The sequence below is a fragment of the Oncorhynchus clarkii genome, chromosome 26 (assembly GCF_045791955.1).
Source record: "Oncorhynchus clarkii lewisi isolate Uvic-CL-2024 chromosome 26, UVic_Ocla_1.0, whole genome shotgun sequence".
NCBI lineage: Eukaryota > Metazoa > Chordata > Actinopteri > Salmoniformes > Salmonidae > Oncorhynchus > Oncorhynchus clarkii.
This window is the reverse complement of record NC_092172.1, coordinates 44,332,027-44,349,126: the sequence shown is the minus strand read 5'-3', so window position 1 is coordinate 44,349,126 and position 17,100 is coordinate 44,332,027. Positions and strand designations below refer to the sequence as shown.

General features: G+C 47.8%; 1 protein-coding gene across 4 annotated transcripts in view; it reads right to left on the bottom strand.

The window, feature by feature from the left end:
* Positions 1–16,855, bottom strand: part of LOC139385144 (A-kinase anchor protein 13-like) — a 49,309-nt gene extending 32,454 nt beyond the window's left edge. For 3 of the 4 annotated variants that reach the window (XR_011628914.1, XM_071130222.1, XM_071130223.1), the window contains exons 1-8: positions 16,794–16,855; positions 16,348–16,426; positions 14,649–14,796; positions 10,789–10,904; positions 9,712–9,858; positions 8,946–9,196; positions 4,834–4,959; positions 4,572–4,689 (exon numbers count right to left, since the gene is read on the bottom strand). Coding sequence is in view for 3 of the 4 variants with exons in the window: in XM_071130222.1 (XP_070986323.1) it covers positions 4,572–4,689; positions 4,834–4,959; positions 8,946–9,196; positions 9,712–9,858; positions 10,789–10,904; positions 14,649–14,796; positions 16,348–16,426; positions 16,794–16,799 (991 nt within the window). In the remaining variant the exon portion in view is untranslated. The remainder of the gene's footprint in view (positions 1–4,571; positions 4,690–4,833; positions 4,960–8,945; positions 9,197–9,711; positions 9,859–10,788; positions 10,905–14,648; positions 14,797–16,347; positions 16,427–16,793) is intronic. The other variant, XM_071130224.1, reaches the window with a different exon arrangement.
* Between the last annotated feature and the right edge of the window lie 245 nt (positions 16,856–17,100).

Below are 17,100 nucleotides of genomic sequence, written 5' to 3'. Positions count from 1 at the left end.
TGGTCAGTATAACAGACAGTCTCTTCCTCCTCCTCCTCCTCCTCCTCCTCCTCCTCCTCCTCCTCCTCCTCTCTTCATTCTAGATGAAGCTCCACCATGTGGTCAGTATAACAGACAGTCTCCTCCTCTTCCTCCTCCTCCTCCTCTCTTCATTCTAGATGAGGCTCCACCATATGGTCAGTATAACAGACCGTCTCCTCCTCCTCCTCCTCCTCCTCCTCCTCCTCCTCTCTTCATTCAAACTGGCAGGAGAACTCCTCTAAAAGCACCGCTAAGAAGGACTGAGTCCCAAATAGCACCCTACTCCTAATATATAGTGCACTACATTTCACCAGGGCCAGGTATTCACACCCCTTGCCTTATTCCACATTTTATTGTATTACATCTTGAATTAAAAAATTATTAACTTAGATTTTCTTTGTCACTGGCCTACACACAGTACCCCATAATGTCACTGGCCTACACACAGTACCCCATAATGTCACTGGCCTACATACAATACCCCATAATGTCACTGGCCTACACACAATACCCCACAATGTCACTGGCCTACACACAGTACCCCATAATGTCACTGGCCTACATACAGTACCCCATAATGTCACTGGCCTACATACAATACCCCATAATGTCACTGGCCTACACACAATACCCCATAATGTCACTGGCCTACACACAATACCCCATAATGTCACAATACCCCATAATGTCACTGGCCTACACACAGTACCCCATAACAATCACGGTGTGCAACGCTCATAGAGACTTACCCAGAAAGACTCCCAGCTCTCAGAGAGACTTACCCAGAAAGACTCCCAGCTCTTAGAGACTTACTCAGAAAGACTCCCAGCTCTTAGAGACTTACACAGAAAGACTCCCAGCTCTTAGAGACTTACCCAGAAAGACTCCCAGCTCTTAGAGACTTACCCAGAAAGACTCCCAGCTCTTAGAGACTTACCCAGAAAGACTCCCAGCTCTTAGAGACTTACCCAGAAAGACTCCCAGCTCTTAGAGACTTACCCAGAAAGACTCCCAGCTCTTAGAGACTTACCCAGAAAGACTCCCAGCTCTTAGAGACTTACCCAGAAAGACTCCCAGCTCTCAGAGACTTACCCAGAAAGACTCCCAGCTCTCAGAGACTTGCCCAGAAAGACTCCCAGCTCTCAGAGACTTGCCCAGAAAGACTCTCAGCTCTCAGAGATTTGCCCAGAAAGACTCCCAGCTCTCAGAGACTTACCCAGAAAGACTCCCAGCTCTCAGAGACTTACACAGAATGACTCCCAGCTCTTAGAGACTTACACAGAAAGACTCCCAGCTCTTAGAGACTTACACAGAAAGACTCCCAGCTCTTAGAGACTTACACAGAAATACTCCCAGCTCTTAGAGACTTACCCAGAAAGACACCCAGCTCTTAGAGACTTAGCCAGAAAGACTCCCAGCTCTTAGAGACTTACCCAGAAAGACTCCCAGCTCTTAGAGACTTACCCAGAAAGACTCCCAGCTCTTAGAGACTTACCCAGAAAGACTCCCAGCTCTTAGAGACTTACCCAGAAAGACTCCCAGCTCTCAGAGACTTACCCAGAAAGACTCCCAGCTCTCAGAGACTTGCCCAGAAAGACTCCCAGCTCTCAGAGACTTGCCCAGAAAGACTCTCAGCTCTCAGAGATTTGCCCAGAAAGACTCCCAGCTCTCAGAGACTTACCCAGAAAGACTCCCAGCTCTCAGAGACTTACACAGAATGACTCCCAGCTCTTAGAGACTTACACAGAAAGACTCCCAGCTCTTAGAGACTTACACAGAAAGACTCCCAGCTCTTAGAGACTTACACAGAAATACTCCCAGCTCTTAGAGACTTACCCAGAAAGACACCCAGCTCTTAGAGACTTAGCCAGAAAGACTCCCAGCTCTTAGAGACTTAGCCAGAAAGACTCCCAGCTCTTAGAGACTTAGCCAGAAAGACTCCCAGCTCGTAGAGACTTAGCCAGAAAGACTCCCAGCTATTAGAGACTTATCCAGAAAGACTCCCAGCTCTCAGAGACTTACCCAGAAAGACCCAGCTGATTTATATATGTACTTCACAGCCCTGTCTCGGAGCTCTACGGACAATTCCTTCAACCTTTCTACTCTGATATGCACTTTCGACTGTGGGACCTTATATAGACAGGATTGTGCCTTTCCAAGTCATGTCACATCAATAGAATTTACCACAGGTAGAGTCCAATCAAGTTGAAGAAACATCTCACGGATGATCAATGGAAACAGGATGTAAGTAAATTATTTCTGTTTTAAATTTTTTAAATACATTTTCAAACATTTCTAAAACCTGTTATTGCATTTTCATAATGGGGTATTGTGTGTAGATTGATGAGGAACAAATATATATTTTAGAATTTATTATTATTATTATAAAAATGTTTAACCTTTATTTAACTAGGCAAGTCAGTTAAGAACAAATTCTTATTTTCCCCTGTTCAGGGGCAGAACAAAAAATTTGTCCCTTGTCAGCTCAGGGGTTTGAACTTGCAACCTTCTGGTTACTAGTCCAATGCTCTAACCACTAGGCTACCCTGCTGCCCCGAATAAGGCTGTAATGTAACAAAATGTGTGAGAGGACAATGTGAAGTCCTCAGTGATGTGGACATCGAGGAACTTGAAGCTCTTGACACTCTCCACTGCGTCCTTGTGGATGGGGGTGGGGGTGGGGTGAGGGTGTGCACCCACCCCTGTTCCCTGTACTCCACCATCCGCTCCTTGGTCTTGCTGACGTTGAGAGAGAGGTTGTTGTCATGGCACCACACTGCCAGGGTTCTGACCTCCTCCCTGTTGTTCACGACCAGCTCCTTGGTCTTGTTGACGTTGAGAGAGAGGTTGTTGTGTGTACAGAGACTACCTCATCTGTCCAGCAGAGGGCAGTGCAGAGCTGGGGGCAGTGTGTGTGTGTGTGTGTGTGTGTGTGTGTTCATGTGTGTGTGTGTGTGTGTGTGTGTGTGTATATATATAGAGACCACCTCATCTGTCCAGCAGAGGGCAGAACTGGGGGCAGTGTGTGTGTGTGTGTATATATATAGAGACCACCTCATCTGTCCAGCAGAGGGCAGAACTGGGGGCAGTGTGTGTGTGTGTATGTATATATATAGAGACCACCTCATCTGTCCAGCAGAGGGCAGAACTGGGGGCAGTGTGTGTGTGTGTGTGTATATATATAGAGACCACCTCATCTGTCCAGCAGAGGGCAGAGCTGGGGGCAGTGTGTGTGTATATATATATAGAGACCACCTCATCTGTCCAGCAGAGGGCAGAACTGGGGGCAGTGTGTGTGTGTATATATATAGAGACCACCTCATCTGTCCAGCAGAGGGCAGAACTGGGGGCAGTGTGTGTGTGTGTGTGTATATATATATAGAGACCACCTCATCTGTCCAGCAGAGGGCAGAACTGGGGGCAGTGTGTGTGTGTATATATATAGAGACCACCTCATCTGTCCAGCAGAGGGCAGAACTGGGGGCAGTGTGTGTGTGTATATATATAGAGACCACCTCATCTGTCCAGCAGAGGGCAGAACTGGGGGCAGTGTGTGTGTGTATATATATAGAGACCACCTCATCTGTCCAGCAGAGGGCAGAACTGGGGGCAGTGTGTGTGTGTGTGTGTGTATATATATAGAGACCACCTCATCTGTCCAGCAGAGGGCAGAACTGGGGGCAGTGTGTGTTGAGACCACCTCATCTGTCCAGCAGAGGGCAGAACTGGGGGCAGTGTGTGTGTGTGTGTGTGTATATATATAGAGACCACCTCATCTGTCCAGCAGAGGGCAGAACTGGGGGCAGAGTGTGTGTGTATATTTATATAGAGACCACCTCATCTGTCCAGCAGAGGGCAGAACTGGGGGCAGTGTGTGTGTGTATATATATAGAGACCACCTCATCTGTCCAGCAGAGGGCAGAACTGGGGGCAGTGTGTGTGTGTGTGTGTGTATATATATAGACCACCTCATCTGTCCAGCAGAGGGCAGAACTGGGGGCAGTGTGTGTGTGTATATATATAGAGACCACCTCATCTGTCCAGCAGAGGGCAGAACTGGGGGCAGTGTGTGTGTGTATATATATAGAGACCACCTCATCTGTCCAGCAGAGGGCAGAACTGGGGGCAGTGTGTGTGTATATATATAGAGACCACCTCATCTGTCCAGCAGAGGGCAGAACTGGGGGCAGTGTGTGTGTATATATAGAGACCACCTCATCTGTCCAGCAGAGGGCAGAACTGGGGGCAGTTTGTGTGTGTATATATATAGAGACCACCTCATCTGTCCAGCAGAGGGCAGAACTGGGGGCAGTGTGTGTGTATATATATAGAGACCACCTCATCTGTCCAGCAGAGGGCAGAACTGGGGGCAGTGTGTGTATGTATATATATAGAGACCACCTCATCTGTCCAGCAGAGGGCAGAACTGGGGGCAGTGTGTGTGTGTATATATATAGAGACCACCTCATCTGTCCAGGAGAGGGCAGAACTGGGGGCAGTGTGTACCTCATCTGTCCAGCAGAGGGCAGAGCTGGGGGCAGCAGACAAACCTTTGGTGTGATGTAGTATTCTCTGCATCAGGACGGGGTACTTGGTGATCCTCTGGGTGACTAACAGAATGCACTCTGGGATACCTAGCCTCCGGACGATACTGCTACTCATCTTCTTCTTAAAAGTCACATAATAGGAAGACAGAATTGATTAGATGTAACAGTTAGATGGCTAGACACAGAGATGATATGTGATATTGGTTTAGCTGATGTCTAATGATAATGGATGCTGTAAATGAGTAGTGAACAGGTAAGTGCTTACCCTGATGAAGGCCTGGAAGCGTTTGTCTTTGGAGTGCAGCTCCTTGTAGATGTTTACGGCCTCGTTGTGGCGGCTGCAGAACTTCCCGTAAACTCTCTTCATTATCGCTGCTTTGGTCCCTGAGAACTGAAAAACAGCAACAGGCATGAAATGTGTTACCTTTCCCAAGTTTCTGTGTTGTGGGTTTGTATGTGTGTGTTTCAGGAAAGGGCTTCCTTGGATTCCAAGCAGCTGATTGGTCGGCCCCATTGCTAATTGGCGCTCTGACCCCGCCCTCTCGTCAGGGGATACAGTTGTCTTCAATTACCGACTCTTTCTGCAGCTTTAAAAGCCAGTGTTCCTTTGTTAGGAAAAGAGAGCTTCTTCGTATGTGCTGTGTTGGTTGTAGGGTTGGTATAAGTTGTAGTGCTGTGTTGTATGTGCTGTGTTGTGTTGGTTGTAGGGTTGGTATAAGTTGTATGTGCTGTGTTGTAGGGTTGGTATAAGTTGTGTGTGGTTGTAGGGTATTTTGTAGCGCTCCTGCAGAGGTATGTGTATGCCGTAGGACCTCATGTTTTTTGGTTTGTTTAAATTGTTAACTTTGCGTTAGTAATTATTCTGTTTGTTCCCGGGGGGGGAGGCACCTTGGGAGTGTTTAGGCAAGAGGCCTGCGGGCATACTTATACCCGTAGTATGTATTCTGTCTATGCACACTAGGTAAGACCTGGGCGGACCCATCCCTGTATGGTGGTGCTAAAATAGGTAAGGTAGGAGAGGGGGCTTTAACGTTCACTTTGCTTTGGTTCCGTCCAGACCCTTTTCCCCAAATTACCGTGTGAAGGAAATACATTCCCTGTCAACGGTAATGTTCTCTGTCTCTGTCATCCTTACCTCCACCTACAGTCACATACCTCCACCTACAGTCACATACCTCCACCTACAGTCACATACCTCTATACCTCCACCTACAGTCACATACCTCTATACCTCCACCTACAGTCCCATACCTCTATACCTCCACCTACAGTCCCATTTCTCTATACCTCCACCTACAGTCACATACCTCTATATCTCCACCTACAGTCACATACCTCTATACCTCCACCTACAGTCCCATACCTCTTTACCTCCACCTACAGTCACATACCTCTTTACCTCCACCTACAGTCACATACCTCTTTACCTCCACCTACAGTCACATACCTCTTTACCTCCACCTACAGTCACATACCTCTTTACCTCCACCTACAGTCACATATCTCTTTACCTCCACCTACAGTCACATACCTCCACCTACAGTCACATACCTCCACCTACAGTCACATACCTCCACCTACAGTCACATACCTCCACCTACAGTCACATACCTCCACCTACAGTCACATACCTCCACCTACAGTCACATACCTCCACCTACAGTCACATACCTCCACCTACAGTCACATACCTGCACCTACAGTCCCATACCTCCACCTACAGTCACATACCTCTTTACCTACAGTCCCATACCTCTATACCTCCACCTACAGTCCCATACCTCTATACCTCCACCTACAGTCCCATACCTCTATACCTCCACCTACAGTCACATACCTCTATACCTCCACCTACAGTCCCATACCTCTATACCTCCACCTACAGTCCCATACCTCTATACCTCCACCTACAGTCACATACCTCTATACCTCCACCTACAGTCCCATACCTCTATACCTCCACCTACAGTCCCATACCTCTTTACCTCCACCTACAGTCACATACCTCTTTACCTCCACATACAGTCACATACCTCTTTACCTCCACCTACAGTCACATACCTCTTTACCTCCACCTACAGTCCCATACCTCCACCTACAGTCACATACCTCTTTACCTACAGTCCCATACCTCTATACCTCCACCTACAGTCACATACCTCTATACCTCCACCTACAGTCACATACCTCTTAACCTCCACCTACAGTCCCATACCTCTTTACCTCCACCTACAGTCACATACCTCTCTACCTCCACATACAGTCACATACCTCTTAACCTCCACCTACAGTCCCATACCTCTTTACCTCCACCTACAGTCCCATACCTCTTTACCTCCACCTACAGTCACATACCTCTTTACCTCCACCTACAGTCCCATACCTCTATACCTCCACCTACAGTCCCATACCTCTTTACCTCCACCTACAGTCACATACCTCTATACCTCCACCTACAGTCCCATACCTCCACCTACAGTCACATACCTCTTTACCTCCACCTACAGTCCCATTCCTCTATACCTCCACCTACAGTCCCATACCTCTTTACCTCCACCTACAGTCCCATACCTCTTTACCTGCACCTCCAGTCCCATACCACCTACAGTCACATACATCTTTACCTCCACCTACAGTCACATACCTCTACCTACAGTCACATACCTCTTTACCTCCACCTACAGTCCCATACCTCCACCTACAGTCACATACCTCTTTACCTCCACCTACAGTCACATACCTCTTTACCTACACCTACAGTCCCATACCTCTATACCTCCACCTACAGTCCCATTCCTCTATACCTCCACCTACAGTCCCATACCTCTTTACCTCCACCTACAGTCCCATACCTCTTTACCTCCACCTACAGTCACATACCTCTCTACCTCCACATACCTCCACCTACAGTCACTTACCTCCACCTACAGTCCCATTCCTCTATACCTCCACCTACAGTTCCATACCTCTTTACCTCCACCTACAGTCCCATACCTCTATACCTCCACCTACAGTCACATACCTCTTTACCTCCACCTACAGTCCCATACCTCTATACCTCCACCTACAGTCCCATACATCCTTACCTCCACCTACAGTCCCATTCCTCTATACCTCCACCTACAGTCCCATTCCTCTATACCTCCACCTACAGTCCCATACATCTATACCTCCACCTACAGTCCCATACATCCTTACCTCCACCTACAGTCCCATACATCCTTACCTCCACCTACAGTCCCATACCTCTTTACCTCCACCTACAGTCACATACCTCTATTCCTCCACCAACAGTCCCATACCTCTTTACCTCCACCTACAGTCCCATACCTCTTCACCTCCACCTACAGTCCCATACCTCTATACCTCCACCTACAGTCCCATACCTCTTTAACTCCACCTACAGTCACATACCTCTTTACCTCCACCTACAGTCCCATACCTCTATACCTCCACCTACAGTCCCACACCTCTATACCTCCACCTACAGTCCCACACCTCTATACCTCCACCTACAGTCACATACCTCTATACCTCCACCTACAGTCCCACACCTCTATACCTCCACCTACAGTCCCACACCTCTATACCTCCACCTACAGTCACATACCTCTCTACCGCCACCTACAGTCACATACCTCTCTACCGCCACGGGGAGTTAAGTGTAGGAGGGTTTTTGCGTTCCCTCCTCCAAGAGGCGTGAGTAACAATATGAATCTACAACTAAATGGAATACATCTATTTAGGTCATTATTATTGGTGTCTGGTATGTTTTGTTTAAAACATAAAGGTGGAAGGTGTCAGACTGAGTATGTGGATACAACATGCTCTCCCTCCAGGACCTCCTCAACTGTCTATGATCTGGTGTATAGAGACAACATGCCCTCCTTCCAGGACCTCCTCAACTGTCTCTATGATGTGGTGTAGAGAGACAACATGATCTCCCTCCAGGACCTCCTCAACTGTCTATGATCTGGTGTATAGAGACAACATGCCCTCCTTCCAGGACCTCCTCAACTGTCTCTATGATGTGGTGTAGAGACGACATGATTTCCCTCCAGGACCTCCTCAACTGTCTCTATGATCTGGTGTGGAGACAACATGCTCTCCTTCCAGGACCTCCTCAACTGTCTCTATGATCTGGTGTAGAGAGACAACATGCTCTCCTACCAGGACCTCCTCAACTGTCTCTATGATGTGGTGTAGAGAGACACCAGGTGCTCCTCAACTGTTTCTGTGGTGTGTGGGGGGAGGAGGATGTTCTGTTTTGTGGTTTTCTGTTTTGTGGTGTTCTGTAGTGTGGTGGGGTGTTCTGTAGTGTGGTGGGGTGTTCTGTAGTGGGGTGTTCTGTAGTGGGGGCTCTCTCCCTCCTCTAACCTGTGTCTCCAGGATGTCTCCTATCTTGTTGATGATGAATCCTCCGTCCTCCCCCTCCTGCTGGCTCTCTCTCTTCCTCTCCAGGATACATGTCAGGAAGGAGGTGTGGAGGTCCAGGAGCTCCCCCAGGGCAGGGAACAGCCTGTCTACTGTCTGAGGCTCCAGCTGCAGCTCCTTCACTAGACCCTTACTGTACACCTCCATCATGATCAGCAGGGTCCTCACGTGGTGCATCTCTGTCTGCATCAACTCTGGAGGGGGAGATACAGGGAGGGGTTAAGGTTAGGAGGGGGATAAACTTGGGGAGATCAGGGTATGTCCAGCTCTAGATAGAGGGGTAGTAGTGCGCTGTAACTCTAGATAGAGGGGTAGTAGTGCGCTGTAACTCTAGATAGAGGGGTAGTAGTGCGCTGTAACTCTAGATAGAGGGGTAGTAGTGCGCTGTAACTCTAGATAGAGGGGTAGTAGTGCGCTGTAACTCTAGATAGAGGGGTAGTAGTGCGCTGTAACTCTAGATAGAGGGGTAGTAGTGCGCTGTAACTCTAGATAGAGGGGTAGTAGTGCGCTGTAACTCTAGATAGAGGGGTAGTAGTGCGCTGTAACTCTAGATAGAGGGGTAGTAGTGCGCTGTAACTCTAGATAGAGGGGTAGTAGTGCGCTGTAACTCTAGATAGAGGGGTAGTAGTACCTGGTATAAATCAAGGTAGGGTACAGTAGCAGTGGTAGGTACAGTAGCAGTGGTAGGTACAGTAGCAGTGGTAGGTACCGTAGATGACTTCCTGTCTCTTGATGACATCCTTATTCAGATGTTTGAGGAAGTTGCTGTCCATAACGTTGCTCCAGGAGTCTGCTTCCAGCTCTTTCAGGTCTTCCTCAAACTCCCCCATCAGCTGACTGTCAATCATCTCTGTGCCTAGATTATGAAACACAACACTCAGATAGCATTCACAGGTATTTATCTAGACATTATCGTAGACACTATAATCCAGACACATTTACGGGAGCAATTAGGATTAAGTGCCTCGCTCAGCTCGGGTATTCAAACCAGCGACCTTTCGGTTACTGACACAACACTAACCTCTAGGCTACCTGACGCTTTACCTTTACTGGGGTTTGGGGGCAACGTGTGTTTACTGGGGTCTTGGGGCAACTTGTGTTTACTGGGGTCTGGGGGCAACGTGTGTTTACTGGGATCTGGGGGCAACGTGTGTTTACTGGGGTCTGGGGGCAACGTGTGTTTACTGGGGTCTGGGGGCAACGTGTGTTTACTGGGGTCTGGGGGCAACGTGTGTTTACTGGGGTCTACGTGTGTTTGCTGGGGGCTGGGGGTAAAGTATGTGTTTACTATGTGGTGATGGCGTCTGTGTGATGGTGAGTGATGGTGACTGTTGTGATGGTGACTGTGTGATGGTGACTGACTGTGACTGTGATGGTGTGATGGTGACGGTGACTGTGTGATGGTGACGGTGATAGTTTTCTGGTCTATAGTAGTGTTCTGGCCTGGTCTATAGTAGTGTTCTGGCCTGGTCTATAGTAGTGTTCTGGCCTGGTCTATAGTAGTGTTCTGGCCTGGTCTATAGTAGTGTTCTGGCCTGGACTATAGTAGTGTTCTGGCCTGGACTATAGTAGTGTTCTGGCCTGGACTATAGTAGTGGTCTGGCCTGGACTATAGTAGTGGTCTGGCCTGGACTATAGTAGTGGTCTGGCCTGGACTATAGTAGTGGTCTGGTCTATAGTAGGGAACTAAACAGGAAATAGGGTGCCATTTGAGATGTATTTAAAGACACAAAGCATGTTAGTCATTCTATCCATAGCTGTTGAGAGAGATTAGTAACCTACGAACCTTCGTCTGTGAGTGACTCTGTAGATTCGTTGACCAGGTTGGTCTTGCACAGAGAGTCAGTAGAATGGGACAGGTACCGCAGACCCTTGATAGGCATGTCATCAAACACCTGGTGACTGGAGAGAGGACATGGAGAGAGAGAGGACATAGAGAGAGAGAGGACATAGAGAGAGAGGACATAGAGAGTCAGTAGAATGGGACAGGTACCGCATACCCTTGATAGGCATGTCATCAAACACCTGGGAGCTCATTTATTAATATTAGAAGCTATTCTAAAAAATACTACTATTGTAAACTCCAAATAACTTCACAGATCTTCATTGTAAAGGGTTTAAACACTGTTACCCATGCTTTTTCAATTAATCATAAACAATTAATGAACATGCACCTGTGGAACGGTCGTTAAGACACTAACAGCTTACAGATGGTAGGCAATTAAGGTCACAGTTATGAAAACTTAGGACACTAAGGAGGCCTTTCTACTGACTCTGAAAAACACCAAAATAAAGATGCCCGGGGTCCCTGCTCATCTGCATGAACATGCCTTAGGCATGCTGCAAGGAGGCATGAGGACTGCAGATGTGGCCAGGGCAATAAATTGCAAGGTCCGCACTGTGACACACCTAATACGACGCTACAGGGAGACAGGACGGACAGATGATCGTCCTTGCAGTGGCAGGTCACGTTTAACAACACCTGTACAGGATTGGTACATCCAAACATCACACCTGCGGGACAGGTACAGGATGGCAACAACAACTGCCCGAGTTACACCAGGAATGTACAATCCCTCCAACAGTGCTCAGACTGTCCGCAATAGGCAAAGAAAGGCTGGACTGAGGGATTGTAGGACTGTTGTAAGTCAGGTCCTCACCAGACATCACCGGCAACAACGTCGCCTATGGGCACAAACCCAACATCGCTGGACCAGACAGGACTGGCAAAAAAGTGCTCTTCACGGACGAGTCACTGTTTTGTCTCACCAGGGGTGATGGTCGGGTAAGTGTTTATTGATGACAGAATTGAGTGCCGGGGCGGTAGTCATTTAGTTCAGTTATCTTTGCCTTTGTGGGTACAGGAACAAATGGTAGCCATCTTGAAGCATGTAGGGACAATAGACTGGGATAGGGAGCGATTGAAAATGTCTGTAAACGCACCGTAAACACAGCCACACATGCTCTGAGGACGCGGCTAGGGATGCCGTCTGGGACAGCAGCCTTGTGAGGGTTAACACATTTAAATGTTTTACTCACGTCAGCCATGGAGAAGGAAAGGGGGTGGGGGACGCAGTCCTTGTTAGCGGACCGGGATTGTGGCACTGTATTATCCTCAAAGCGGGCAAATAAGTTTAGTTTGTCTTGAAGCGTGACGTCGGTTTCCATGACGTAGCTGGTTTTCTTTTTGTAGTCCGTGATTTCCTGTAGACCCTGCCACATACTTCTCGTGTCTGAGCCATTGAATTGCGAATCCACCTTGTTGCTGTACTGGCATTTCGCTTGTTTGATTGCCTTGCAGAGGGAGTACCTACACTGTTTATATTCAGTCATATTTCCAGACCTCTTTCCATGGTTAAATAAGGTGGATCACGCTTTCAGTTTTGTGCGAATGCCGGCTTCCATCCACGGTTTCTGGTTAGAGTTTTAATAGTCACAGTGGGTACAACATCTCCAATGCACTTCTTTATAAATGTCAGCATATAGGTCGATGTTGTTCTCTGCGGCTGAGCGGAAAATATTCCAGTCCGCGTGATCAAAACAATCTTGAAGCGTGGCTTCCGATGGGTCTGACCAATGTTGAATGGTTCTCGTCACTGGTACACCCTGTTTGAGTTTCTGCCTATAGGACGATAGGAGCAAGATGGCGTCATGGTCGGTTTTGCTGAAGGGAGGGCGGGGGAGGGCTTTGTAAGCATCGCGGAAGTTTTGCCCTTGCATGTAGCATAATCAATATGTTGGAAGAATTTAGGTAGACTTGTTCTCAAATTTGCTTTGTTAAAATCCCCAGCTACAATAAATGCATCCTCAGAATATATATATGGTTTCCAGTTTACATAGTCCAGTGAAGTTCCGTGATGTCCGTCCGCCTTGCTCTCTGCTTGAGGGGGAATCTACACAGCTGTGACCTAACTGAAGAGAATTCTCTTGGTAGGTAAAATGGCCGGCATTTGATTGTAAGGAATTTGGGTGAGCAGAAGGACTTGAGTTCCTGAATGTTGTTATGATTACACAATGAGTCGTTAATCATAAAGAATACACCCAAACCCTTCTTCTTGCCAGACAGGTGTTCATCTCTATCGGCGCGATGCATGGAGAAGCCCTGTGGCTGAACCGATTCCAACAACATATGTTTCCGTGAAGCAGAGAATGTTACAATCCCTGATGTCTATCTTAGCATTTATGAACATTTGAACATCTTGGCCATGTTCTGTTATAACCTACACCTGGCACAGCCAGAAGAGGACTGGCCACCCCTCATAGCCTGGTTCCTCTCTAGGTTTCTTCCTAGGTTTAGGCCTTTCTAGGGAGTTTTTCCTAGCCACCGTGCTTCTACACCTGCATTGCTTGCTGTTTGGGGTTTTAGGCTGGGTTTCTGTACAGCACTTTGAGATATCAGCTGATGTACGAAGGGCTACATAAATACATTTGATTTGATAAATACTAATTGTTCTCAGCATCAGTGCTCGTCCATGACTTTGGCTATTTGCATTTCAAAACACCCCTAATGAACCATATATGGTCAACATCAGCCGTTTAAATCTGGTGGGAATATACAACGCCGTACCATGAAATACAACGGCACAACCAAAAAAAGGCTAAGAAAACCACTTTGCCCAGACTGAAGTAGAGGTGCCAGTGTCAGAGACGGAGGCTCAGTAAAAATAAATCACGGCTACAAAGAGAGGACCATTAGGAAACAAGTATGTCTGCAATTTAGGGTTGGGTTAGGTTAGGGTTAGGGTCAGGGTTAGGTTAGGGTCAGGGTTAGGGTCAAGTTAGGGTCATAGTCAGGTTAGGTTTGGGTCAGGGTTAGAGTCAGGGTTAGGTCAGGGTTAGGGTTGGGTTAGTCAGGGTTAGGGTTGGGTTAGAGACAGGGTTGGGTTGGAGTTAGGGTTGGGTTAGAGTTAGGGTTGGGTTGGGTTAGAGTCAGGGTTAGGGTTGGATTAGGATTGGGTTAGGGTTGGGTTAGAGTCAGGGTTAGGGTTGGGTTGGAGTTAGGGTTGGGTTAGAGTCAGGGTTAGGAACAGGTTCAGTGTCAGATTTAAGGTTAGTGTCAGGATTAGGGACAGGTACAGGATTAGCATTAGGAACAGGGTCAGGGTTATGGTTAGGAACAGGGTCAGGGTTTGAGTCAGTGTTATGGTTAGGAACAGGGTCAGGGTTTGAGTCAGGGTTATGGTTAGGAACAGGGTCAGGGTTATGGTTAGGAACAGGGTCAGGGTTAGGGTTAGGAACAGGGTCAGGGTTTGAGTCAGGGTTATGGTTAGGAACAGGGTCAGGGTTTGAGTCAGGGTTATGGTTAGGGTCAGGGTTTGAGTCAGGGTTAGGGTTATGAACAGGGTCAGGGTTTGAGTCAGGGTTAGGGTTATGAACAGGGTCAGGGTTTGAGTCAGGGTTAGGGTTATGAACAGGGTCAGGGTTTGAGTCAGGGTTATGGTTAGGAACAGGGTCAGAGTCAGGGTTATGGTTAAGAACAGGGTCAGGGTTTGAGTCAGGGTTATGGTTAGGAACAGGGTCAGGGTTTGAGTCAGGGTTATGGTTAGGAACAGGGTCAGGGTCAGAGTTAGGATTATGGTTAGGGTTAGGTTTTGGTTTAAGAACAGGCTCAGGCTTAGGGTTAGGGCTAGGGTTAGGGTTGCTCACCCAGCGATGTTGGATATGGAGATGCTCTTTGACAGGTTGGAGCCGTGGAAGGGTATGATGGAGGTATGTCTTCGAGAGGGAACAACCAATGAGGAGTGGTCTTCTGGAGACAAGATGGCTGACCAGGGTCGCTCCCTCGATGCACCCGCTGTGATGTCATAAGAGAGGGCCAGCGTTAACAGGGGAATGCGGTAGGATGGTATTGGGTTACGTCCCACATGGCACCCTAATCCTTACGTAGTGCACTAATGTTGACATCCAGCCCTGTAGGACTCTATAGGGAACAGAGACATCCAGCCCCGTAGGACTCTATAGGGAACAGATACATGCAGCCCCGTAGGACTCTACAGGGAACAGAGACATCCAGCCCCGTAGGACTCTATAGGGAACAGATATATCCAGCCCTGTAGGACTCTATAGGGAACAGATACATCCAACAGATACATGCAGCCCCGTAGGACTCTATAGGGAACAGATACATCCAGCCCTGTAGAACTCTGTAGGGAACAGATACATCCAGCCCTGTAGAACTCTATAGGGAACAGATACATCCAGCCCTGTAGGACTCTATAGGGAACAGATACATCTAGCCCTGTAGGACTCTATAAGGAACAGAGACATCCAGCCCCGTAGGACTCTATAGGGAACAGATACATCCAGCCCTGTAGGACTCTATAGGGAACAGAGACATCCAGCCCCGTAGGACTCTATAGGGAACAGATACATCGAGCCCCGTAGGACTCTATAGGGAACAGATACATCCAGCCCTGTAGGACTCTATAGGGAACAGATACATCCAGCCCTGTAGAACTCTGTAGGGAACAGATACATCCAGCCCTGTAGAACTCTGTAGGGAACAGATACATCCAGCCCTGTAGGACTCTGTAGGGAACAGATACATCCAGTCCTGTAGGACTCTGTAGGGAACAGATACATCCAGCCCTGTAGGACTCTATAGGGAACAGATACATCCAGCCCTGTAGGACTCTATAGGGAACAGATGCATCCAGCCCTGTAGGACTCTATAGGGAACAGATGCATCCAGCCCTGTAGGACTCTATAGGGAACAGATACATCCAGCCCTGTAGGACTCTATGGGGAACAGATACATGCAGCCCTGTAGGATTCTATAGGGAACAGATACATCCAGCCAGCCCCGTAGGACTCTGTAGGGAACAGATACATCCAGCCAGCCCCGTAGGACTCTGTAGGGAACAGATACATCCAGCCAGCCCCGTAGGACTCTGTAGGGAACAGATACATCCAGCCCTGTAGGACTCTATTGGGAACAGATACATGCAGAATTTGATTGTATTCTAACTGGTTAACACCAACAGATCTGGTACCAGGACAAGGCTGTGGTGGCTCTGGTTAACACCAACAGATCTGGGACCAGGACATGGCTGTGGTGACTCTGGTTAACACCAACAGATCTGGGACCAGGACAGGGCTGTGGTGGCTCTGGTTAACACCAACAGATCTGGGACCAGGACAGGACTGTGGTGACTCTGGTTAACACCAACAGATCTGGGACCAGGACATGGCTGTGGTGACTCTGGTTAACACCAACAGATCTGGGACCAGGACAGGGCTGTGGTGGCTCTGGTTAACACCAACAGATCTGGGACCAGGACATGGCTGTGGTGGCTCTGGTTAACACCAACAGTATGACTATTGAGTATATTTAAGATGGACTCACGGTTTAACCCTCGTTTTGGTCTCCGGGTGACAACAGGAATGGTGGCTGAATCTGGAACTGCAAACTGCTGTCTGGGCGTCTGGAGGGAAAACAATCCAGGACTTCAGTAGTGTAAATAAGTTCATGACCTTGATGTTCTGTAAGCTACTCATCCTATTGGCTGACAAAATGATCTAGTACATAAAAATATGATGTCCTTGTAGGCTACTCATCCTATTGGCTGACAAAATGATCTAGTACATAAAAACATGATATCCTTGTAGGCTACTCATCCTATTGGCTGACAAAATGATCTAGTACATAAAAACATGATGTTCTTGTAGGCTACTCATCCTATTGGCTGACAAAATGATCTAGTACATGAAAACATGATGTCCTTGTAGGCTACTCATTTTGTAGGCTGACAAAACGGTCTGAAAATAGTTTTAAATACAGTTTTTCCTTACCTTCATCTTCACCTTGGCACAGACAGGCAGGCTTTCTCTACAACTCTTATGAACATGTGCATTGCAATCTGAAAAATACAAAATAAAATGCAACTCTAAATCTTAAAGTAAGAACTTCAACAGAATAATCTTCCAGGGGGGTTCTTTCACGTGTAATGAACTGTGACTGGGGAGTTAGACTGGTCAACAGAACCAGAGAGTTGGACTGGTCTACAGAACCAGAGAGTTGGACTGGTCTACAGAACCAATGAGTTGGACTGGTCTACAGAACCAATGAGTTGGACTGGTCTACAGAACCAATGAGTTG